This window comes from Pan paniscus, chromosome 10 (genome assembly GCF_029289425.2).
Source record: "Pan paniscus chromosome 10, NHGRI_mPanPan1-v2.0_pri, whole genome shotgun sequence".
Lineage (NCBI taxonomy): Eukaryota > Metazoa > Chordata > Mammalia > Primates > Hominidae > Pan > Pan paniscus.
This window is the reverse complement of record NC_073259.2, coordinates 113,582,013-113,608,814: the sequence shown is the minus strand read 5'-3', so window position 1 is coordinate 113,608,814 and position 26,802 is coordinate 113,582,013. Positions and strand designations below refer to the sequence as shown.

General features: G+C 40.8%; 1 protein-coding gene across 2 annotated transcripts in view; it reads right to left on the bottom strand.

Moving 5' to 3' along the window:
- LOC112441406 (dynein axonemal heavy chain 11-like) overlaps nucleotides 1-26,802 on the bottom strand; it is a 177,660-nt gene that overhangs the window by 11,468 nt on the left and 139,390 nt on the right. For both annotated transcript variants that reach the window (XR_010108959.1, XM_055096075.2), the window contains one exon: nucleotides 24,699-24,818. Coding sequence is in view for 1 of the 2 variants with exons in the window: in XM_055096075.2 (XP_054952050.1) it covers nucleotides 24,699-24,818 (120 nt within the window). In the remaining variant the exon portion in view is untranslated. The remainder of the gene's footprint in view (nucleotides 1-24,698; nucleotides 24,819-26,802) is intronic.

Here is a 26,802-nt window from a genome sequence, read left to right as displayed (position 1 = left end):
CTCTTCCTTGATCCCAGCCCATATTCCTTATGAGAGTTGACACTTTTAAGACTATTGAGGACATAGTCCAAAGAACCAAAGGACTCCATGTGGGATGCTGAGTTGCTGCCTCTTGGTTTCTGGTTTTGCTCCTCCTTTCAACCCCCAGTCCACATCCAGCTGCAGTTTCCCCCCTGGGGTTGATGCTTCCCCCAGTTTCCCCACCAGACCCAGGTCTCAATCCCCTGACACTTCATCCAGAACCTTGTCCCTGGGGCTAAGTTGGATTCAGCACGAGCCACTCCATCTTCAATTCACACAGCCCTAATTCCTCCCATCTAGAGGAAACAAAGACCTATCCTCAGCCATCCATTCCAGACTGACTAATGTGGCCTCCTTAGGGGGCATTTGCACTGTAAAAGATCCCCTCTTGGGACTGGTGGGAGGCACTGGCTGTGCTAAGGCCCCAGGGCACTTTTTAGAGAGATGGAAATGTTCTGCATCTCAGTTATGGTGGTGGTTACACAATTGTATACACTTCTCATAATTCATTGCCCTGTAGGTCCAAAAAAAAGATGAATTTCATGATGTATAAAACATTCCTCAATAAATCTGACAAAAAATAATTTTTTTTTTAGAAAAAGAAGTTTCCATTTGTTCCATGACTTTTCTGCCCACTCCAACCAACCCTTAACTGTGGTGGTGAGGAATATTTTAGAAAAACCATGCATCAAAGTGGTGCTTTAGGGGCACCATTCTGTCTTCCCCAAAGCTCCTCCAGTCTTTATCTTGTGGTTGCCCTTCTCAGAAGTAGATGAGACTCTCCAGCAATGATACTTATCAACATGAGGGGTAGGGGAGAAGCAGGAGGACACTGGAAATATTACTTCCAGCCTGAGATGTACAAGATAAAGACAGGAACCCAGGAGAAGGTGGGGGGAATATGGAGGGAAGAGTAAAACTGAAGGAGAAAGGACTCCAGAAATCCAGGAAAGAGAGATTCAGCATTGCGTGAAAAATCTTCTGAGAAGGAAAGGAAACACCTGCAGTTTCCTCTGGACTCTGAGTGTGTTCTGAGCAGTTAAGATCCATGTGCTCTGGAATGGAGGTGTCTTTACATCTGGGGTTAAATGAGATGTCAAGGCTGCTACTGGAAAGGATCCTGATTAGCCAAAGAGAAGTCATCGTGGAGTTTGTCACTGTCACACCAAAGGGGGAGTGAGCTTCAATGGAGAGCTCTTTCTGCCACTACTCAAATGCTACATCAGCCCAGGCTTAGCTCCTAGCCCCCAGTCATAGGTAACAAATAGCCCCTTGCAAATGGGTTGATCACTTGCTGACCTTACTGATTCAAGTGCAGTAGGGGCCTGTGGGGAACTTTTAGTTCCAGGAAGCAAATGATTGATATGTTTGTAAACTCATCCCTGAAACCCATTCGTCTGGAAGTAAGAAATTATGAAAAAGTGCAAAGCCAAGAAGGAGGAAGAAAGGGAGTGGACAGGTAGAACAAGCCTAACTGGATCCCAGCCTGGAAGACTCTCCAGGGCTGAGATCAGAACATCTCAGCAGGCACACAAAAGAGACCTTGCACCTGCAGATACCCCTGTCCCTATAAATTCTTTCCATGTATTATGACAGCCAATTTGATTCCACCTATTTTTGAGAATCTTCATGGCCCATAAACACTTTGTGAAAAAAAGACTAAGATGAAGTCCAGAACTCTGAGGAACTCCTCATCCAAAATGGAGGGAAAGGTTCCCCCATACTACATGAAATTTTGCATTTTTTCTAATTTGGCAACTATGTATTTGACAAAACATACGATGCAGCTTTGCAGCAATTGCGGTCCTGGTTATAAACCCAGGAGAAATCAGTGTGTATGACATGCAAAAGAATGTTCATAGCAACAATATATGTTATAACTCAAAACTGGAAATAACCCAGCTTTCTATCAATAGTACAAAGATAAATAAATTGTGGTACATTCAGACAATAGACTGCAATATAGCAATGAAAAGAAAACTATCAGGACATGCACAAAATGGATAGATCTCACACATAATGTTGAGCAAAAAGAAGCTAGACAGGAGAGTACGTGTCTACAATTTCATTTATAGAAAGCTCCAGAACAACCAAAATTAATCTCAGATGGGAAAAATCCAAACAATTTTTGCCTTTTGGGAATGACTAGAACAAGAGAGGCTTCTGAGTGTTCTTGTCTCTTTCTTGATTTGGGTGTTTGTAACATGGAAATTTTCATTTCTAAAAAAGTTATCCAGCTAAATATTTTGTGTGTGATATGGTTGGGCTCTGTGTCCCCCCCAAATCTCATCTTGAATTGTACCCCATGTGTCAAGGGAGGGACCTGTAATCCCCACGTGTCGAGGGAGAGAAGTGATTGGATTATGGGGGCGGTTTCCCGCATGCTGTTCTTGTAATAGTGAGTAAGTTCTTACAAGATCTCATGGTTTTATAAATGGTAGTTTTTCAAGCGCTCTCACACACGCTCTATCTCACCTGCCACCATGTAAAACGTGCCTGCTTCCCCTTCCACCATGATTGTAAGTTTCCTGAGGACTCCCTGGCCATGCAGAACTGTGAGTCAATTAAACCTCTTTCCTTTATAAATTACTCAGTTTGGGGTAGTATCTTTATAGCAGTGTGAGAACTAATACAGTATATTGGTACTGCAGAGAGTAGGGTACTGCTATAAAGATACCTGAAAACTGAAAGTGACCTTGGAACTGGGCAATAGGCAGAGGTTGGAACTGTTTGGAGGGCTCAGAAGAAGACAGGACAATGTAGGAAAGTTTGAAACTTCCTAGAGACTTGTTGAATGGGTTAAACCAAAATGCTGATAGGGATATGGGCAATGAAGTTCCAGCTGAGGTGGTCTCAGATGGAGGTGAGGAACTTCTTGGGAACTGGAGTAAAGGTGACTCTTGCTATGCTTTAGCAAAGAGACTGGCAGCATTTTGTCCCTGCTCTAGAGATCTGTGGAACTTTGAACTTGAGAGAAATTATCTGAAATTGGAACTTATGTTTAAAAGAAAAGCAGACCATTCAGGTTTGGAAAATTTGCAGCCTGATGATGCAATAGAAAAGAAAAATCCATTTTCTGGGGAGAAATTCAAGCCTTCTGCAGAAATTTGCATAAATAACAAGGAGCCACATGTTAATCACCAAGACAATGGGGAAAATGTTTCCAAGGTATGTCAGAGATTTTGGCAGCAGCTGCTCCCACAGGCCCAGGGGCCTAGGAGTCAAAAATGGTTTCACGGGCCAGCTGGCTCCTGTGTGCAGCATTAGGACTTAGTGCACTGTGTCCAGCTATGGCTAAAAGTGGCCAAGGTACAGCTCGGGCCGTTGCTTCAGAGGGTGCAAGCCCCAAGCCTTGGTGGCTTCCATGTGGTATTGGGCCTGTGGGTACACAGAAGTCAAGAACTGAGGTTTGGGAACCTCCACCCAGATTTCAGAGGATGTAAGGAAATGCCTGAATGTACAGGCAGAAGTTTGCTGCTTGGGTGGAGCCTTCATGGAGCACCTCTGCTAAGGCAATGCAGATGGGAAATGTGGAGCTGGAGCCCCCACACAGAGTCCCTACTAGGATACTGCCCAGTAGAACTGTGAGAAGAGGGCCACTGTCCTCTAGACCCCAGAATGAGAGCCAATGATAGCTTGCATTGTGTGCCTGGAACAAAGCCATAGACACTCAAGGCCAGCCAGTGAAAGTAGCCAGGAGGGGAGCTGTACCCTACAAAGCCACAGGAGTAGAGCTGCCCAAGACTGTGGGAGCCCACCTCTTGCATCAGTGAGACCTGAATGTGAGATATGAAGTCAAAGGAGATTATTTTGGAGCTTTAAGACTTAATAACTGCCCTGCTGGGTTTTGGACTTGCATGGGGCCTTTATCCCCTGTGTTTTGGCCAATTTCTCCCATTTGGAATGGGAGCATTTACGCAATGCCTGCATCTCCATTATATCTTGGAAGTAACTAATGTGCTTTTGGTTTTGCAGGCTCTTAGGCAGAAGGGACTTCACTTGTCTCAGAAGAGGCTTTGGACTTGGGCTTTTAAGTCAATGCTGAAATGAGTTAGGACTTTGGGAATTTGTTGGGAAGGCATGATTGGTTTTGAGATGTATAAAAGACATGAGATTTGGGAAGGGCCGGGGCGAAATAATATGGTTAGGCTCTGTGTCCCCACCCAAATCTCATCTTGAATTGCAATCCACATGTGTCAAGGGAGGAATCTGTAATCTCCATGTGTTGAGAGAGGGAAGTGATTGGATTACGGGCGTGGTTCCCACATTCTGTTCTCATGGTAGTGAGTGAATTCTCACAGGATCTGATGGTTTTATAAATGGTAGTTGTTCCTGCAGTCACACACATTCTCTCTCACCTGCTGCCATGTAAGATGTGCCTGCTTCCCTTTCTGCCATGATTGTAAGTTTCCTGAGGCCTCCCAATCCATGAGAAACTGTGAATCAATTAAACCTCTTTCCTTTATAAATTACCCAGTTTCAGGTAGTATCTTTATAGCAGTTTCAGAACAGACTAATATAGTGTGCTTTACATATATTGTATTTTAATAAGATATACATATATATAGTATATCCATTTTTCTACCTATGTGTATCTATATATGTGTGTGTGTGCATGTCTTTATAATTGTGTGAGCCAACTCCCATATATATATATATATATATATAGAGAGAGAGAGAGAGAGGATATATGTGTATGCCAAGCACTAGGAATTTAACACCTTAAAAATGCACAATTCATGCCCTCGTGGAACTTATGAGCTAGTGGAGGGAATAACATTAAGTAAACAGTCACCCAAAAAAATAAAGAATAACAAACCATGGAATGTGCTGTAAGAAGAAAGTGGGAAAGCTAGTAATATGAGTTTGATTTTGACCTAACATCAGAAAAGGCTTTCTTTGAGGAATGACATTTCTTCAGAGTGGGCAGGAGTTAGTTGATGTGATGGTTAATTTTAGGTGTCAGCCTGACTGGGTTAAGGGCTGCCCAGATAGCTGATATAGTGTTATATCTGGGTGTGTTTGTGAGAGTGTTTCTGGAAGAGATTGGCTTTTGAATCAGTGGACTGAATAAGGAATATTTGCCCTCACTAGTGTAGGTGGACATCATCCAATCTGTTGAGAACCTGGATAGAACAAAAAGGCAAATTTTAACTCTCCTCTGGATCTGGGACACCTATCTTCTTCTGCCCTTGGACATCGGAGCTTCAGGTTCTCAGGCCTTCAGCCTCCAGGACTTACACCAGCAGTCTCCCCAGTTCTCTGACCTTTGCTCTTAAATGGAGAGTTAGAGCACCAGCTTCCTCCTTTTTTTTTTTTTTTTTTTTTTTGAGACAGAGTCTCGCTCTGTCACCCAGGCTGGAGTGTAGTGGTGCGATCTCGGCTCACTGCAAGCTCTGCCTCCTGGGTTCACGCCATTCTCCTGCCTCAGCCTCTCAAGTAGCTGGGACCACAGGTGCCTGCCACCATGCCCAGCTAATTTTTTTTTTGTATTTTTAGTAGAGATGGGGTTTCACCATGTTAGCCAGGATGGTCTTGATCTCCTGACCTCGTGATCTGCCCGCCTCAGCCTCCCAAAGTGCTGGGATTACAGGCATGAGCCACTGCACCAGGAGCACCAGCTTCTTTAATGCTATAGCCTGCACACAGAAGATCATGGGACTTCTCAGTGTGAGTCCATTTCCATAATAAATCCCCTCTTAAATATCTGTACATCTCTTGGTTCTGTTTTTCTGGAGAACACTGACTCATACAGCCAGTGAACCTTCAGACAGAGAGAGGTGAAGAGCAAAGGTCCTGAGAAGAATGGGCTTGGCCTCAAGAGGGACTGACAGACAGAATGAGGGACAATGGTACACCATGAGGCCAGAAAGGAGGCACAACAGGGAAGAGTCAGACAATGTTATGAATTTGGGGTCTTATTCTGAGAACAGTGGGGAACTTTTAGAGTCTTTTCAGCAGAGAGCAACATAATTCAATCTGCATCTGTTAAAGATATATGTCACTTGTGTATGGCTACAATTGCAAAAAAGCAAAGCAATATATGCGGAAACCAGCTATGAGTCAACTGCAGTAGCCCAGGCAATGGACTGCAGGGCTGCTGATGGAAAAGGCTTTACAGAGTTCAGTTATTAAAAATGTAATTTAACACCAATTCTGGTGAGAAAAAAAAACCCCACTGCATTAAATGTAAGTAGAAAACAGTAGCAACAAATAAAACCTTCATTGGCTAACAATAGCACTCATTTATTCATATGCTTAAATACACCTTGTTTCATCAATACCATGTTTAACATTAACCCCTAAAGCATCTTTAAATTCAGAATGTAAAATTATTTTAATCACTTTTGGCCATGGACAGTGATATAGTTTGGATACTGTTCTTACCCAAATCTCATGTTGAAATGTAATTCCCAATGTTGGCAGTGGGGCCTGGTGGGAGGTGACCGGATCATAGGAGCAGGTTTCTCATGAATGGTTTAGTACCATCCCATTGGTACTATCCTCACAATAGTGAGTAAGTTTTCATGAGATCTGGTCATTTAAAAGTGTGTGGCCTCTCTCTCTCTCTCTTGCTCCTACTCTGGCCATGTGATATGCCTGCTCCCCCTTCACCTTCCACCATGATTGTAAGTTTCCTGAGGCCTCCCCAGAAGCTGAGCAGATGCCAGCACCATGCTTCCTATACAGCCTGCAGAACCAGGAGCCAATTAAACTTTTCTTTATAAATTACTCAGGCTCAGGGATTTATTTATAGCAATATGAGAATGAACTAATATAGACCATCAGACAAAACATTAGGCGTAATATCGAAAGCAGTGTGCTGCTTGTCCTGATATCTAACCTTTATTGAGCACTCATCCTTTGCTAAGTATTTCTTAGTGTTTACCTGTACTGACTCATTTAATCCTCATGAAACCTCCATTAGGTAGATGCTATTATTATCCCCATGTATACATGAGGACGTTAACGTAGAGAGGGGTGCCCAAGATTCCCAAGCTATTGAGCATCAAAGCAAAGGTTTAAACCCATGCAGCATGGTGCTAAATCTGCATTTGAACAAATAGGCTATAGTTCTTCTCAGGATCAAATCATTGATTTTGATTCTTTTGGAACCTTTTGACTAACAGCGTTATTTCCAGGCATGTCAAAGAACGCTGGAGTTCATTTGAATTTTTGACTTAGTTAAATTCATTGTTCTGTTTTCCCTTTATTGAATTATACATTCCTGGAAGTTAAATAGCTTCTCTTAAAAGTCAGCCAGAAGCTTTTGACATTTAGATGTTGGGTGCTTGATGTCCTTCATGATACAGGAATCGGTCACATCAGCTACCGTTGGCTTCAAAAAGTCTATGCTGTATTCCAAAATAAATTGACAATTTCAACTGCATTGATGGTATTTCCTTTAGGATGGAAAACCAATGAATTCAAGTTCTTATTTCAGTGCTAAATCCTAGTGTAACTTTTTAAAAGAAGTGTTATGTAGGGGCAGCAATAAGTTATAATCAACCCTGTAAGGTGCTACCAAATCAAATAAATCAACTGAAATGGCCATCAGATGCAGAGAGGAAGGTCACACATGTGCTGGCCATGACAACTTTGCTGCAGTTGAATCTGGTGCTAGGCAGCTGATGAGTTTCTTTTGACATCTATTGTAAGATGCAGCCCTTTTTTAAAAACACAAAAGTAAGAAAACTGACTTCCAGATTTGGAATGTATGATATTTATGAACTATAAATAACATATCTCTTCTATTTACGCAAGAGGTCAATCTCCTGCATGGCAGGAGTCTACCCCTTCACTCGACTAGTCTGGCTGTCCTGCATCCCATACTAAATCTCCAAAGAGTTTCCGCTGCCAACAGTTTTAGCCCTCCTTGTTCCTCTAGCCCAATGACATCAACTACAACGATAAATGCATTCTAAATACCTTTTGAATATTGTGTGTGTGGCCTCTGGTATCAAGCAGCCTTGTCTCATATTTTATTATGGTCATCAATTAGCTCTGTGAATATGAGCAGTTTACTATGAATTCAGTTTCTCATCTAAAGAATGAAGATAGTAGTACCTACCTCCAGGGTTCTTAGAAGGATAAATGAAAGAATACATATAAATAATTTAACAGAGAATCTGGTACCTCATGACTTATCAATGGATGTTTAGCTGCTACTTACTATTAATATGATCATCATGGTAGCAGATGTCTTATCTCTTGTCAACCAAGACTCTTAGTCAATGGGTTAATTCAAAAATTCAGTTAAAGTGAGAAGTTAATAAAAAAGATATATTCAGATATCTACTACCTATATTGAGTAACTTACAGCAGACCAATGTTTATGCCAAGAAAAAAGCAGAAAAGCCAACTAAAATACAAAAATATGTCTATTTGAAGGCATCAGAGAGTTGCTAAAGCATCCAATACTTGAGAAGTCAAGATCCTGGAGAGAAGAGAACCACAGAGGTGAGCCATTTTCCTCTAGTGGCATTTTCAAAGAATCCAGACAGAGGACAACTGTTAACAGCCAAGATGTCAGCAAAAACTGCAACGCTCTTGGAGGGTTGGGGAGATAAAAATTATAGTTCAGAGCTTTCAGGGCAGCCAGGAATTGAGGGACCAAGATTCCTGAGAGAAGAGAGGCATAGAGGACTGAGCCCAACCCTCTTTTTCCCTCAGAGCAGAAGGATAAGAGACCAAGCAGAAATGTGCTGAAAACTCTCACCTTGGAATTCCTTGTCTAGTGACTGTTTAGGGTTCCAATGCTGCAGCTGAATAAACAAGTTTTTTTGTTTGATTGTTTGTTTGTTTGTTTGTTTGCATTTAAAATTTATCTTTAAAAAGACTAAAGAGTAGAAAAGTGCCAGAGTTCACATTTTTAACCACTGGGTCAGAGAGGACCTGGACACTATGCTTTGATCTTGACTTCTTTACCACATTTTGGCTTAACCATGTATTTTTAGGAACATCAAAGAATCCTAGAGTTTTTCCTGAAAATTTAGAAGAAATGGAGAAATTCCTTTAAAAAAGAAAAGAAAACGAGAAAAGAAAAGAAGCAAAACTTTGAAAAACTGGCACAGGATTTTTAAAAAAAGAAAAAGTCCTCTAATTTAAAAATTGAGTTTGTAATTAAACGCCTCCACAAAGAAATCTTCAGGTCCAGATGGCTTCACAGGTGAAATCCTCTAAATATTTAAAGATGAAATAGCACTAATCTTAAACAATTTCCTCTAAATAAAAGTAAAAACAATACTGCAAACTTCTGAATTTATCTATAATGTCCAGCATTGCTTTGAAAACAAAGCCTGATGAGAACATAAGAATTGAAAATTATTAGTCATGTCTCTCATAAACCTATGTGAAAACATTATAACCAAATATTATCTAACCATATATAAAAAGAATAATATATGACAACCAAGTTGGGTTTATTCCAATAATGCAGAATTGCATTTTACATTCGAAATTAATCAATCAATATAATTCACCTCATTAATACAATATGGGAGCAAAATCGTAAGATCAGTTCAATAAGTTCAAAAGCATTTATAAAGCCAACATCCAGTCATGATTTTTAAAAATAATAGCAAAGTAGGCCTAGAATAGAAGTTTAAAAATCTGTAAGAGTTTATATATATATTTAAAAACTATAGAAAACATTAATATTTAATAATGGAATCTTGATAGCTTTTCATCTGAGATCAGAAATGAGACAAAAGTATCTACTAACAGCACTTTAGTCAAAATTGCACTGGTCATAACCAGTGTAATAAGAAAAGAAAAAATAATTAAAAGGTAGATAGATTGAAAAAGAGGAAAAAAAGAACATAGAAAAGCCAAAAGATTCTACAGACAAATAATTAAATTAAGAAGGGAAGCTGCCAGGCACGGTGGCTCACGCCTGTAATCTCAGCACTTTGGGAGGCTGAGGCGGGCAGATCACAAGGTCAGGAGTTCGAGACCAGCCTGACCAAAACGGTGAAACCCCGTCTCTACTAAAAATACAAAAATTAGCCGGGCGTAGTGGCGTGCACCTGTAATCCCAGCTACTCAGGAGGCTGAGGCAGGAGAATCGCTTGAACCCAGGAAGTGGAGATTTCAGTGAGCTGAGATCACACAACTGCACTCCAGCCTGGGTGACAAAAAAAAAAAAAAAAGAAGGGAAGCTAACATCAATATATTTTTAAATAATATTTTAAATACACTGTCAATAAACAATTACAAGTGAAAAATTTAAAGCTACCTCAAAAAATAACATTAAAATGTCAATACTTAAAATGAAAACAAAATATAAATAAGACTTTTATCCTAAAAACTGAAAAGCATTCTTCGGATAAATTTTAAAATGCCTGAATAAGTGGAGGAATTTGCTATATTTTCATGGAGAAGAAGACTTGATCATTTAAAGGTGTCAATTCTCCCAAAATTGATCTATAAATTCAATGAAATCTCAATAAAATTCCTAGTAAGTAGGGTGTGTGTGTGTATGTGTGTGTGTGTGTGTGTGTGTATGTGTTTGTGCCAGAGAAAATTCACCTGCTGTTTTAACATTATATAAAAATGAGAAGTGCCAAGGATGGCCAAAATAATATTGAAGAACTTTAAAAACTGAGAATTTATACTACCAGATATTAAAACTTTTATAAAACTACAGTAATTAAAATAGTGTAGTATTGGTGAAAGGATAGACAAATAGACCTACAGAACTGAACAGAGTTCAGAAACAAAGATGAAAATGCCTGCAGTGAAGACGGGATGGTCTTTTCAATAAATGGGAGCAGTCAGTTGGATATGGAAAAAAAAAAACCTCATCTTAACCCCTCCCTACACTACACACAATAATCAATTCCAGGTGTATTTTATTATCTAAACATAAAACAATACAACTTTTAGAAGATAACATAGGAAAACATTCTAATAATTATTAACAGAACCATAAAAGGAAAAAGTGACTAATTGTACCGTGATAATATGAAGAATGTCCTTTTCAAAGACACTAGTATTAGAATGAAAAGACAAGCCACAGGGTGGAAGAAGATATTTATAATGCATATATTTAATGAAGGAACTAAAATCCAGAATACATAAAAAAGGAAATAATGTCTGAATTAATAAGTAAACAATATAGACATTCCAGTAAAAAAAATAGGCAAATGACTTGAATAAACACCTTGCTAAAAGAAATATAAAAATGCCCAATAAACATTTGGAAAGGTGACACTCTTCATGGAAAATGCAAATGAAAGCCACAATGAGACACCACACACTGAGATCTTGATTTCTAAATCCTATTCTCCAATAAAAGAAATCAGGGCTTCTTAAAGAAATGGGTGAGGCTGGGGCAGGGAAAATGTAATATAAACCTGGAGTATCTTGTAGTACCAGAAAGTAAGAAAGTACTTTAAAAGCAAAAGGATTGTGGGGATGGCACATTAAAGGAACATAGGAGTCACCCTGAAAGAGCTCCCAATTGCCAGAGATGAAAAAATGTGAGCAACAAATAAATAATGTAGTATTAGATTACAACCCAAAGATTATAATTAACTCATGTTAATTAATATTAATTAACATGAGTTCTTACGGATGTGAACAAATGAGATTAAACAAATCTTCCTTGCAGAAAAAATCCAAGTAATACACCTAGATATTCCACCTTCCAAAAGGTAGAACTTAAGTCTCCCTCTCCTCCCAACTTGAGGTGGGCTAGGCATAGTGATTCACTGCCAAAATATAGGATTGAGAAAAGGAGAAATAGTGACTTCACAGTGGAGAAATCTGGGGAGAACATTACCTTCACCAAGTGATGAGAGTTAACATCATCAATGATGCCATGTGGCTGTCATGTACTCTTTAATTTTGGTGTAATGAGAAGAACACTTTACCTCTGTAACATTATTTCCAAAAACTCTTACTTCCATTCTGGCCATAAGAAAAACATCAAACAGACCCAGAATGGGGGACTTGCTATAGGAGGGCTTGCCAGTATCACTCAAGACTATCAAGGTCATAAAAAACAAAGGAAAGACTGAGATACTATCACAGACCAGAAGACACTAGGGAGGCATGACAACCGAATGCAATGTGATACCCTGGAAGAAGGGTTGCTATAACAGAAAGAGGATAAAACTGGAAAAAACTGATGAAATCTAAATAAAATCTGGAGTTTACTTAATAGTAACCTACCAATATCAGTTTCTTCACTTTGACAAAGATGCTACAGTAATGGAAGATGTTCACAAATGGGGAAAATTGAGTGAGGGCTATACAGGAACTCTTCGCACTGTCTTTGCAACTTTCCTGTAAATCTAAAATTATCCCATAATAAAAGATTTATTAAAGGCAAACAAAAATATTAGATATCACTTTACCCCCACAAGAACAGCTATAATTAGAAACAATAACATAGACAATATCAGGTGTTGGCAAGAATGCGGAAGCCATTAGAACTTTCTTACTCCACAAACAGAAGCAGAATGGACACAACCACTTTGAAAAACTCTTCCTCAGTATCTATTAAACCTGAATATATGTACAACTTAGGACCTGGCAATTTTTCTCTTAGATATACACTCCAAAGAAATGCCTGCGTGTGTTCATCAAAAGATCTGTATAAAAGTGTCTATAGTAGCACTATTCATAATAGCTAGTCACTAGGAACAACATATATATTCTTCAGGGTAGACTGAATAGATAAACTGGGGGTATTCAACACTTCCAGAGCACCATTCAAACTCAGATGGTGGACAGCTGTCCAGGTGTTGTCTTACTAAAGGTCACTCACATCTCTATTTGACTATCATTTACTGAGTGCTTACTGTGTACCAACACATAGCTCAAAGAATACTATACAACGAGGTTGAGCAAATTATTGCAACACTAAACAACATGGAGGGCTTTTACAAACATAATGCCAAGCAAAACGAGTTAAGCTCCAAGCAAAAAAAAAAAAAAAAAATTCTGATTTATTTAATAGGTGAAATTCATTAATGCTGATAAAAGTCAGAGTAGTGGCTACATTTGAGATGGGAGTGTGTAATGCTTGGAATAAGGCATGAGGAAAGATTTGGGGGTGCTGGCAAAGTTCTGGTCCTTGATCTGGTTGCTGGTTATGCTGGGTGTTCACTTTACAAAAACACATCCCACTATAATCTTAGATCTGTGAGCTTTTTTCAGTGTATGTTATACTTCAATAAAAACTTTACTTAAAGCTAAAAAATGATACGTACATACTGCAAACCTGTTTAATTTTAACTTAAAACATATAAATGCACATTCATTCACCACTCTTTTGATGTGGAGCCAAGGCTTTTCTTTGAGAATGGGTCTGCTGACTGCAGCTCCTTGTCATCTTTCTTACATACACCACACCCTTCAATGCATCATCTACAATTTCCAGCATCAGTTTCTTTGAAGTTGAGAGAGACCTTAAAGACCCTTGTAAAGCAATCTGAGTAAAGAATCTTGCTAGAATTTTATGATTTTCCCAATCCTTTCATTGTCTCATCCACACCCAATTCCATAGTAAGTTTTAGCAGTTCTTAGTCTGCCTTTACAAAGCTTTCAACTCAGCATTGATAGAAACAGTTCCCTTTTTTTGGCACAATTTATTTTATTTTGGGGTTAATACTGGATTAAGTAATTAATAACTAAGAATGACATAAATGGGCTTGGAACCAAACACAAATGCTCCTTAATGGACATGCAATTCTGCTGACAGGACCAGACATATATAGGTTTGCTAGATACTAACCCGCATTTGCAGGTACTCCCCATAATGCGAGCATGCATTCATCAATGAGCTTTGCAGAGGAAATAAGCTTCACTTCATCCCCTATGTGTGTCAAGTGGACATCTCATGTATGTCTCTAAACTCCCAGCTGCTATCACTGGTCATTCTTGGATCACCTTTTACCTGGGCCACCATGGAGGCCCCTTAACGACTTTCCACATAGGAATTTTTTTTTCTAAAGTAAAACTCACGCACCTGTTTCCTGCTTAATATTATTTACATGAAGAATGCCTGGCATACTGTGAGTGCTCAATAAATATACACTAAATGAGCAAGTGGCTAAACGATTGGACAGAGGAGTCTTCAGTTCCTCCAGGACAAAGTTCCAGCTCTTAGGTTTGTCCTACGAGGCCCTTTATCATCAGGTCCTGCTCGCCTTTCCAGTCATCTCATCTCCTGTCTCCTCAGTGTATCCTGCGCTGCAGCTCCACTAAGCCCATTGCACCTGCCTGCCCACAGCCCATCGCCCATGCTGCTTCTCTGCTTGAAGTGCCCTTTTTCCATCGCCTTCCCTACATAAGACCCAACTATTCCCTCCTCTTTGATTGCTGGCCCTGCCACATTCCAGTGGAGCTTATCCATAGTTCTGATCTCCTGCTTTACAAACCCCATTATTATAATTCCTTGTCATATGCCTGTCGCTCCCACAGACAGTTCAACATAGACTTAAGGGCTAAGATTCAGCCCCTTTATTTGGCTTCACAATCTCAATGTCTAACTCGACCTTGGCATACAGTTGGTGCTCAACACAGGCGTGAAGGCAGAAGCCTGCTGGCCAGAGTTCAAATCCTGGCTCTGCCACTTGATAGCTGTGAAGCCTTAGGCAGATTCTTTCTCCAACACTCAGTTTCCTGTAAAACAGGAGCAATGCTGCTCACTTCACAGTGCTACTGTGAAGACTAAGTGAGATCCCTGATGTAAAGAGCCTGGCACACAAAAAGCACTCAATCAACAGAACCTAAAAGCATGTGGGAGTGTTCACTCTCAGGGTCTAGACAACTGTTCACCTGTGTCCACCCAGTTCAAATGGAAGTCTGGGTGTGATGAGAACCCCAGTATCTGCACACAGCAGATACTTAATATGTATTTGCTGAATGAATGGGTGATGTTCCCTGTCCTCCCTGTCCTTTGTCTCACTCTCCTCTCTGCCCTTAGCACCATATTCTCCATATCCAGCCCCATCTCTGTGGGTAATTTGAAATTAAAATCCCAAAGTTATTTTTCATAAGCGAGAACAATCACTCTTGAGTCTGCTGGCACAGCATCCTGACAGGGGGCTGGCAACGGCCGGTTCACAGTGAGCCCTGCCAGGGGACTGCGCACATGCTTCTAAGAATAACTCAGTGTCCAAGAATTCCGCCTGTTCTATCGCAAGCTGGGGCCGGCCGGCAGCTGGTTTGCATTAGCGTGGAGGGCAATGGCATTCCACTTTACTACAGTGAGGCTGCCGCCCCTCCCTCCCTCCCTCCCTCCCTCTGTTCCCACTTGGGGCTGTCATTGAGCAGGCAGAATCTTCATTTCGCAGCCTTGAAAGCACCAGGAAAGGGTCTGGTTAGAGGTAAATTGAAGAGCAGACGATGTTTGCCTTCTGGGTCCTTTGTCTCACATCTGGGTCATCACACTTCCATTTGGGCATTGTCCTAAGTCCCCAGTGATCTAAGTAATCCAAGGCCACAGGAATATCCCATCTAAACCTGCCTTTACAAAAGCAGTCTGTGCCTGCAATTAGTCCTGACCATTCATCCATTCATTCATTTCTACACAGAACTATTGACGACTAAACCTAAAGGGGGTTTAGGAAATCACTCAAGGAGGCAATTTGATCTATAGTGGTATTATTCTTCCAGGGAAATTTGGAAATGTCTGAGAGTATTTACTTTGGGGGTGTCAAGAAGAGAAAGAGCACTCCTGGCATTTACTGGGCAAAAACTAAGGATACAAAATATCCTGTCATGCACAGAACATTCCCACATGATAAAAAAAATTGTCCAGGAGAAGTATGTCAATAGCATCTCCCTTGAGAAGCGCAACTGGAGTGGAATGTGTCATCCTGTGTCCACCCATTCCTTTCTTACTCCATACCATATTGGGTATGAGCACCGGCTTCCTCATTCCTGGCTTCTACATATCTTATCATCAAATATTTGAAATAGATTTGTTTTGTGGTGAAGTGAGAAAAAAAGACCACGGCCATGGAGTCAAAAAGACCAGGGCAAATATTACATTTCTGCAAATCTAGCTATGGAAACTTGACAGAGTTAATGCTTCTTGGAAGCCCACACTCCTCACCTGTACAATAGTACTCATGATATCTGTGTTATATGATGGTTATGAACATGGGCGCCATATTGCACAACTCCTGAAATTGAGTAACATGGTCCAGCAGTAAGAATTAAATAAGAACTTGCATAGCATGCTGGATGCATAGTGGGCATTAAGTATACTGTAGATGTTACATGTAAAGTGCCTTCTACTCGGCCTGGCATGCAATAGAGGCTCTATAAATTTCAATCCCATCCCCTTCTCCATTCTATCTCCTCCCTCCTCCCAAGATGTCATGTAACTCACTAAAGGTCCTCTATAATTCATTGATTAAGGGCTATATGGTTGGTTCCACGCTGGATGGTTGTGAGGGGACAGAAAGGGTACTTATGAAAAAGTCATGGTCCCTACTGTCATAGAACTTAAAAACTGGGGGTTCCAATAAGACCTATATGTATACATGTGTTTGTACAGATGAGTGTAAGATGGATACAAAAATATATTAAACTATAAAGATTTGCATCTACCTCCTCTGCATTCTACCTCCAATTATTCCAAAAGGAAGTATCTCTTGATCATTTGGTTCATTACCAGGTCTTTATCGTGCTTACAGAGAAGGAAGATAAAAGGATGAGAGAAGCCAAATTGCTGTAAATAAGACAGGATAAAACAAGAGCGGGAAAGGAATAGGGAGGAGACATCATAGAAAGTGAGAAAGAATGAAGAAGAAAGAACAAAGAAAGAATGAGAAGTAGCTTTCTGGAGGAGTGGGACCTTGGGACTATAATCAGAGAAGCCCCATTGTGAGCCCCTGAGATATGGTCACAATCAACTAGAACTCCTCAAAGATTCTTCCCAAAGATTTCTCCAAAGTCTGGGTGCAGTCATTATGTCCAGCCTCTTGCTTTTCTTCGCCCATGCTTTCATATTCACACTCTGTCAACCCAGCTATAAAACCCAGCTCATTCTTCAATTCCCTGCAAAAAACCTGCCAGCTCAAGGCTCTTGTGAGAGTGTCAGACTTTCCTTGAGGTGTGGGGGAAGCAGAGAAAAGGAATGACATCAACAAAGCACAAAACAACTTCACAATGAATATCAAACACTCCCCCTTGTAAAGGCCCTTCGCCATGGGGAACTTGCTCTTCAGCTCTCAGAAGCCCCACCTCAGCTGATCTCACTGGTTCTTCCTTCTCCTCCCCACAACTCCTCCTCATCACCTCTCTTCTTTTCTCTTCTCCCCACTACTCCCCCACCAGAAGCAGAAAACCAATGATTCTTTTTTCCCTCAGTCTGAGCAACTGAACCATCTCCCTTTGTTCCTCTGAGCCCACCAAAACCCATGCCTTTTGAGTTTTCTTGTACCCTCAATGGACAAATCAAGGTGTGTTTAGTCAAAGCTGTTCCCTCTTTTAAAATAATGAAGTTAGATAATAGATCTTTCACCTCATTTTTCCTATCTGCAACTTAAATAAGTCCAAATTGTTGAGAGAAATAAAACATGATGGAAATTCAGTGTGCTAGTTTGGGAGGATTTCCTAGACAAGGTTGACTTTAGGCCCTTGAAGGATAGATGGGATTTGGACAGAATTTGAGAGGGAACCCAGTGGTATCACAACATAAATAAAAGTGTGGAGGCTGAATTGGCACAGAACCTACAAGGGAGAGTGAAGGTCTTGTTCTAGCTGAAGCCAATGACACACTGGCTAGTAGTAGAGGATAAAAATATGAGAGTTAAGGTAGGATTGTGCATGGAAGACTCTGAGTGTGCCAGCTAGGAACCTGACCAAAACCTGATCTCACCTTTGGGATAAGCCAAACCATTTTTCAGGTTTTCTTTCTTTCCTTCTTTCTTTCTTCAAGAAAACCATATCGGTGATTTTTTAGCTACATGTAAAAGTTAATTTTATGTGTCAACCTGACTGGGTCATGAGGTGCCCCTATAAACATTATTTAAACATTATTATTTAATACTAAATTTTAACATTATTAGTTAAGCGTTATTTCTATGTGCCTGTTATGGTGTTTCAGGAAGAGGTTCATATTTGGATTGGCATATTTGGATTGGCAGAATATCCAGTTCATATTTGGATTGGTAAAGCAGATCTGCCCTCCCCAGTGTGGCTGGGCATCATCCAATCTGTAGAAGGCCTGAATAGGACAAAGAGATCAGGGATGAGCAAATTCTCTCTCTCCTTTAACAGGGACATCTATCTTCTCCTGCTTTCTCACACCAAGCTCTTTGGCCTTCAGAGTCCAGGACTTATATCAACACACCCTCCTACCCTCTAAGTTCTCAGGCCTTCAAACTTGGATTGAATTACCCCACTAGTTTTCCTGGATCTCCAGCTTGCAAATATCAGAGGGTGGAACTTCTCAGCCTTCATAACCATGTGAACCAATTCCCATAATTAATAAAATAAATCAGGTGGAGCCAAGATGGCCGAATAGGAACAGCTCCAGTCTACAGCTCCCAGCACGAGCGACGCAGAAGATGAAAGATTTCTGCATTTCCAACTGAGGTACCGGGTTCATCTCACCGGAGATTGTCAGACAGTGGGTGCAGGACAGTGGATGCAGTGCACCAAGCGTGAGCCAAAGCAGGGCGAGACATCACCTCACCCGGGAAGCACAAGGGGTCAGGGAATTCCCTTTCCTAGCCGAGGAAAGGAGTGACAGACGTCACCTGGAAAATCAGGTCACTCCCACCCTAACACTGTGCTTTTCCGATGGTCTTAGCAAATGGCACACCAGGAGACTGTATCCCGCACATGCCTCAGAGCGTCCTATGCCCACAGAGCCTCGCTCATTGCTAGCACAGCAGTCTGTGATCAAACTGCAAGGCAGCAGTGAGGCTGGGGGAGGGGCGCCCGCCATTGCCGAGGCTTGAGTAGGTAAACAAAGCGGCCAGGAAGCCCAAACTGGGTGGAGCCCACCGCAGCTCAAGGAGGCCTGCCTGCCTCTGTAGACTCCACCTATGGGGACAGGGCATAGCCAAACAAAAGGCAGCAGAAACCTCTGCAGACTTAAATGTCCCTGTCTGACAGCTTGGAAGACAGCAGTGGTTCTCCCAGCACACAGCTGGAGATCTGAGAACGGACAGACTGCCTCCTCAAGTGGGTCCCTGACCCCCGAGTAGCCTAACTGGGAGGCACCCCCTAGTAGGGGCAGACTGACACCTCACATGGCTGGGTACTCCTCTGAGACAAAACTTCCAGAGAAACGATCAGGCAGCAACATCTGCTGTTCACCAATATCTGCTGTTCTGCAGCCTCCGCTGCTGATACCCAGGCAAACAGGGTCTGGAGTGGACCTCCAGCAAACTCCAACAGACCTACAGCTGAGGATCCTGACTGTTAGAAGGAAAACTAACAAACAGAAAGGACATCCACACCAAAAATCCATCTGTACGTCACCATCATCAAAGACCAAAGGTAGATAAAACCACAAAGATGGGGAAAAAACAGAGCAGAAAAACTGAAAATTCTCAAAATCAGAGCACCTATCCTCCTTCAAAGGAATGCAGCTCCTCACCAGCAACAGAACAAAGCTGGACGGAGAATGACTTTGACGAGTTGAGAGAAGAAAGCTTCAGATGATCAAACTACTCCGAGCTAAAGGAGGAAGTTCGAACCCATGGCAAAGAAGTTAAAAACCTTGAAAAAAGATGAGACGAATGGATAACTAGAATAACCAATGCAGAGAAGTCCTCAAAGGACCCGATGGAGCTGAAAACCAAGGCATGAGAACTACGTGAAGAATGCACAAGCCTCAGTAGCCAATTTGATCAACTAGAAGAAAGGGTATCAGTGATGGAAGAGCAAATAAATGAAAGGAAACGAGAAGAGAAGTTTGGAGAAAAAAGAATAAAAAGAAACGAACAAAGCCTCCAAGAAATATGGGACTATGTGAAAAGACCAAATCTACATCTGATTGGTGTACCTGAAAGTGACGGGGAGAATGGAACCAAGTTGGAAAACACTCTGCAGGATATTACCCAGGAGAACTTCCCCAGTCTAGCAAGGCAGGCCAACATTCAGATTCAGGAAATACAGAGAACGCCACAAAGATACTCCTCAAGAAGAGCAACTCTAAGACACATAATTGTCAGATTTACCAAAGTTGAAATGAAGGAAAAACTGTTAAGGGAAGCCAGAGAGAAAGGTTGGGTTACCCACAAAGGGAAGCTCATCAGACTAACAGATGATCTCTTGGCAGAAACTCTACAAGCCAGAAGACAGTGGGGGCCAATATTCAACATTCTTAAAGAAAAGAATTTTCAACCCAGAACTTCATATCCAGCCAAACTAAGCTTCATAAGTGAAGGAGAAATATAATACTTTACAGACAAGCAAATGCTGAGAGATTTTGTCACCACCAGGCCTGCCCTAAAAGAGCTCCTGAAGGAAGCACTAAACATAGAAAGGAACAACTGGTACCAGCCACTGCAAAAACGTGCCAAATTGTAAAGACCATCAAGGCTAGGAAGAAACTGCATCAACTAACGAGCAAAATAACCAGCTAACATCATAATGACAGGATCAAATTCACACATAACAATATTAACGTTAAATGTAAATGGGCTAAATGTTCCAAATAAAAGACACAGACTGGCAAACTGGATAAAAAGTCAAGACCCATCAGTGTGCTCTATTCAGGAAACCCATCTCAAATGCAGAGACACACATAGGCTCAAAATAAAGGGATGGAGGAAGATCTACCAAGCAAATGGAAAACAGAAAAAGGCAGGGGTTGCAATCCTAGTCTCCGATAAAACAGACTTTAAACCAACAAAGATCAAAAGAGACAAAGAAGGCCATTACATAATGGTAAAGGGATCAATTCAACAAGAAGAGCTAACTATCCTAAATATATAGGCACCCAATACAGGAGCACCCACATTCATAAAACAAGTCCTTAGAGACCTAGAAAGAGACTTAGACTCCCACACAATAATAATGGGAGACTTTAACACCCCACTGTCAACATTAGACAGATTGAGACAGAAAGTTAACAAGGATATCCAGGAATTGAACTCAGCTCTGCACCAAGCAGACCTAATAGACATCTGCAGAACTCTCCACCCCAAATCAACAGAATATACATTCTTTTCAGCACCACACCACACCTATTCCAAAACTGACCACATAGTTGGAAGTAAAGCACTCCTCAGCAAATGTAAAAGAACAGAAATTATAATAAACTGTCTCTCAGACCACAGTGCAATCAAACTAGAACTCAGGATTAACAGTGCAATCAAACTAGAACTCACTCAAAACCGCTCAACTACATGGAAACTGAACAACCTGCTCCTGAATGACTACTGGGTACATAACGAAATGAAGGCAGAAATAAAGATGTTCTTTGAAACCAATGAGAACACACATTCAAAGCAGTGTGTAGAGGGAAATTTATAGCACTAAATGCCCACAAGAGAAAGCAGGAGAGATCTAAAATTGACACCCTAACATCACAATTAAAAGAACTAGAGAAGCAAGAGCAAACATATTCAAAAGCTAGCAGAAGGCAAGAAATAACTAAGATCAGAGCAGAACTGAAGGAAATAGAGACACAAAACACCCTTCAAAAAAATCAATGAATCCAGGAGCTGGTTTTTTGAAAAGATCAGCACAATTGATAGACTGCTAGCAAGACTAATAAAGAAGAAAAGAGAGAAGAATCAACTAGATGCAATAAAAAATCATAAAGGGATATCACCACTGATCCCACAGAAATACAAACTACCATCAGAGAATACTATAAACACCTCTACGCAAATAAACTAGAAAATCTGGAAGAAATGGATAAATTCCTCAACACATACACCCTCCCAAGACTAAACCAGGAAGAAGCTGAATCTCTGAATAGACCAATAACAGGCTCTGAAATTGAGGCAATAATTAATAGCTTACCAACCAAAAAAAGTCCAGGACCAGATGGATTCACAGCCAAATTCTACCAGAGGTACAAGGAAGAGCTGGTACCATTCCTTCTGAAACTATTCCAACCAATAGAAAAAGAGGGAATCCTCCCTAACTCATTTTATGAGGCCAGCATCATCCTGATACCAAAGCCTGGCAGAGACACAACCAAAAAAGAGAATTTTAGACCAATATCCCTGATGAACATCGATGCAAAAATCCTCAATAAAATACTGGGAAACCGAATCCAGCAGCACATTGAAAAGCTTATCCACCATGATCAAGTGGGCTTCATCCCTAGGATGCAAGGCTGGTTCAACATACACAAATCAATAAATGTAATCCAGCATATAAACAGAACCAATGACAAAAACCACATGATTACCTCAATAGATGCAGAAAAGGCCTTTGACAAAATTCAACAACGCCTCATGCTAAAAACTCTCAATAAATTAGGTATTGATGGGACGTATCTCAAAATAATAAGAGCTATCTATGACAAACCCACAGCCAATATCATACTGAATGGGCAAAAACTGGAAGCATTCCCTTTGAAAACTGCCACAAGACAGGGATGCACTCTCTCACCACTCCTATTCAACATAGTGTTGGAAGTTCTGGCCAGGGCAATCAGGCAGGAGAGAGAAATAAAGGGTATTCAATTAGGAAAAGAGGAAGTCAAATTGTCCCTGTTTGCAGATGAAATGATTGTATATCTAGAAAATCCCATCGTCTCAGCCCAAAATCTCCTTAAGCTGATACGCAACTTCAGAAAAGTCTCAGGATACAAAATCAATATGCAAAAATCACAGGCATTCTTATACACCAATAACAGACAAAATCATGAGAGAACTCCCATTCACAATTGCTTCAAAGAGAGTAACATACCTAGGAATCCAACTTACTAGGGATGTGAAGGACTTCTTCAAGGAGAACTACAAACCACTGCTCAACGAAATAAAAGAGGATACAAACAAATGGAAGAACATTCCATGCTCATGGGTAGGAAGAATCAATATCGTGAAAATGGCCATACTGCCCAAGGTAATTTATAGATTCAATGCCATCCCCATCAAGCTACCAATGACTTTCTTCACAGAATTGGAAAAAACTACTTTAAAGTTCATATGGAACCAAAAAAGAGCCCACATTGCCAAGTCAATCCTAAGCCAAAAGAACAAAGCTGGAGGCATCACACTACCTGACTTCAAACTATACTACAAGGCTACAGTAACCAAAACAGCATAGTATTGGTACCAAAACACAGATATAGAACAATGGAACAGAACAGAGCCCTCAGAAATAATGCCACAGATCTACAACTATCTGATCTTTGACAAACCTGACAAAAACAAGAAATGGGGAAAGGATTCCCTATTAATAAATGGTGCTGGGAAAACTGGCTAGCCATATGCAGAAAGCTGAAACTGGATCCCTTCCTTACACCTTATACAAAAATTAATTCAAGATGGATTAAAGACTTAAATCTTAGACCTAAAACCATAAAAACCCTAGAAGAACACCTAGGCAATACCATTCAGGACATAGGCATGGGCAAGGACTTCATGTCTAAAACACCAAAAGCAATGGCAACAAAAGCCAAAATACACAAATGGGATCTAATTAAACTACAGAGCTTCTGCACAGCAAAAGAAACTACCATCAGAGTGAACAGGCAACCTACAGAATGGGAGAAAAGTTTTGCAATCTACTCATCTGACATAGGGCTAATAGCCAGAATCTGCAATGAACCCAAACAAATTTACAAGAAAAAAACAAACAACCCCATCAACAAGTGGGAGAAGGATATGAACAGACACTTCTCAAAAGAAGACATTTATGCAGCCAAAAGACACATGAAAAAATGCTCATCATCACTGGCTATCAGAGAAATGCAAATCAAAAGCACAATGAGATACCATCTCACACCAGTTAGAGTGGCAATCATTAAAAAGTCAGGAAACAACAGGTGCTGGAGAGGATGTGGAGAAATAGGAACACTTTTACACTGTTGGTAGGACTGTAAACTAGTTCAACCATTGTGGAAGTCAGTGTGGTGATTCCTCAGGAATCTAGAACTAGAAATACCATTTGACCCAGCCATCCCATTACTGGGTATATACCCAAAGGATTATAAATCATGCTGCTATAAAGACACATGCACACATATGTTTATTGCAGCACTATTCACAGCAGCAAAGACTTGGAACCAACCCAAATGTCCAACAATGATAGACTGGATTAAGAAAATGTGGCACATATAAACCATGGAATACTATGCAGCCATAAAAATGATGAGTTCATGTCCTTTGTAGGGACATGGATGAAACTGGAAACCATCATTCTCAGCAAACAATCGCAAGGACAAAAAAACCAAACACTGCCTGTTCTCATTCATAGGTGGGAATTGAACAATGAAAACACATGGACACAGGAAGGAGAACATCACCCAGGCCTGTTGTGGGGTGGGGGGAGGGGGGAGGGATAGCATTAGGAGATATACCTAATGTTAAATGACGAGTTAATGGGTGCAGCACACGAACATGGCACATGTATACTTATGTAACAAACCTGCAAGTTGTGCACATGTACCCTAAAACTTAAAGTATAAGAAAAAAAAAAAGAATTACCCATAGTATAATTAGTTTATAAAATTCTTACCAGAATTTTTTCCTCAGTGAAATTACAAGTTAATTAATTTACAAATGTCTTACCAGAGATGGATTCATGAATTCTTCTAAATACACCCGACACAGTTTGCAATCCCCATCATCTGTGATGTGGCCTCCATACATGATCTCATCAAAGAGATAACGGAGATCTTCCCACGGGACCTGTGGAGAAAACCACACAAATATTCACTGCTGGGTGCAGAGTCTGCCTCAGAGTAGCCAACCAGTGGCACGTGCCCCTCTAACACAATGCCCTCCAAGCCTCCGTCAATAGGAGGATTTAAAGGTGGTTCAGAAATTGTCTAAGTTTCTGCAGAGAATTTCTTGGCAGAATTATTTTCAGTGTCTTCTAATATAGTCAGTGAAAATTCACTAACATTGAGCTGTTTATGAAGTTTTTTTTCTTTAAGAGATGAGGTCTGGCTTTGTTGCCTAAGCTGGAGTGCAGTGGCACAATTACAGCTCACTGAAACCTTGAACTCTGGGGCTCCAGCAATCCTCTCGCCTCCGCCTCTCAAGCAACTAGAACTACAGGCACAGAACACTACATCTGGCTAATTTTTTAAAAATTTTGTAGAGACGGGGGTCTCACTATGGTGTCCAGGTTGGTCTCGAATTCCTGGCCTCAAGCCATCCTTCCTCCTTGGCCTCTCAAAGTACTGGGATTTACAGGCTTGAGCTGCCACGCCCAGCCTTACACAGATTTTAAAAGAAACTGAGTCATCCCTAGAACATGTTTGCAGGGAAAGTTTATACATTCAAAATCTCATCTAAAAATTGTGAAAGGATGTTTGTTCACAAGGCCTTTGAAGTATGACATGTTTTTATTATCTGCTTTATATCAGCTTGTATTATCTGATTCAGGAAAAGAAAGCAACACCCACACAATTTGAATTTGGGGTGTAATTAGAATCCTAGTATTTTCCAAAAGTCCAGGCAAACAAATCCCCTTGCCACAGATGGAGTTGAGGGCTTGTCTTATGGCATGACTGGCCTAATGACTGTTCTAAGGGTTGTAACTAATGACTATACCATGCTTTATTCAAGAAAAAAGTAAAATAAAATCAATCAATAAGTAAATCTATTGATTCTGTTTCTCTGGAGAACACTAGTACAATATGCAAAAGTAAAGCAAGAACATCTGAAGAAAGTCAGGAATCCGATAGATTAAATACATCTAATTTAGACAAACAAGCTCAATACCTGTTTGGTTATGCTCAGAGCCTCCTAAAGCTATGTCTCTCTGAACACTATTGCCTCTGGGGGTAAAAAGTTTCTTTTCTGTGAGGATTTCATCGACTACCATAGCTAAACATTTTTTTATTCTTTCAGAGTTGGGTATGTTCCATTTCAAAAGATAGTTTGCAGGAGGATCAGAAATCAAATAGACAGGTGCTTGGAAGGAACTGTTAAAGGTCCCCATCTGTTCCCCTCACAGAGGATGAGACAAGGAAGAGAAGCAGGACTGCGTTTGGTGCATCTCAGCATGGACCTGTTGCTGCTATACCACTGTGCTGTTATTTAAGACTGAAAAACACACATTTTGGGAAATGGATTGCTATATGGACTTATATATTATGTATTAGTGACCTTGTGACTTACGTATTAGTGACCTTGATCTACTGAAGGCTAAAGAGTAAAGTTGTGTGTAGCGACAAGAAGCAGGTCTTCCCTGAAGGGAATGAATATTCGTATTTTTAACTATGCTGGGACGAAGGAGGTGCTGAGATAGGAAATTAAAGCCTTAGCCCGGGATGAGTGAGGCATGACTTACTCCTTCATGTCTCTGAGCCCTGCGCTCACTGGGACCTGGACATAGAGACACAGACACACTAGAGGACGCTTCTGTTGGAGCAGATGAGATGGACAAGAGTAAGAGAGAACCCTTCAGAGAGCCCTGGGAAAGGAACCTCTGAGCCCAATTCTGTCTGGTAGTAAGGTTTCTCTCATCCTTGTAGTTCTCCCCCAAAATATCCAGTAGAACCCTGTCAAAAGACTCAGCCCAATCTTTGCCATTACTATAGAAAACAAGACGGTCCTGGATTCTATACAGGAAGGAATGGCAGCAGCTTCAAAAAGAGCTTTCCTGTGTCAGCTGAAAGTCAACCAGGGGCAAGCAGCAGCACATGGAAAGAAGACAGCAGCA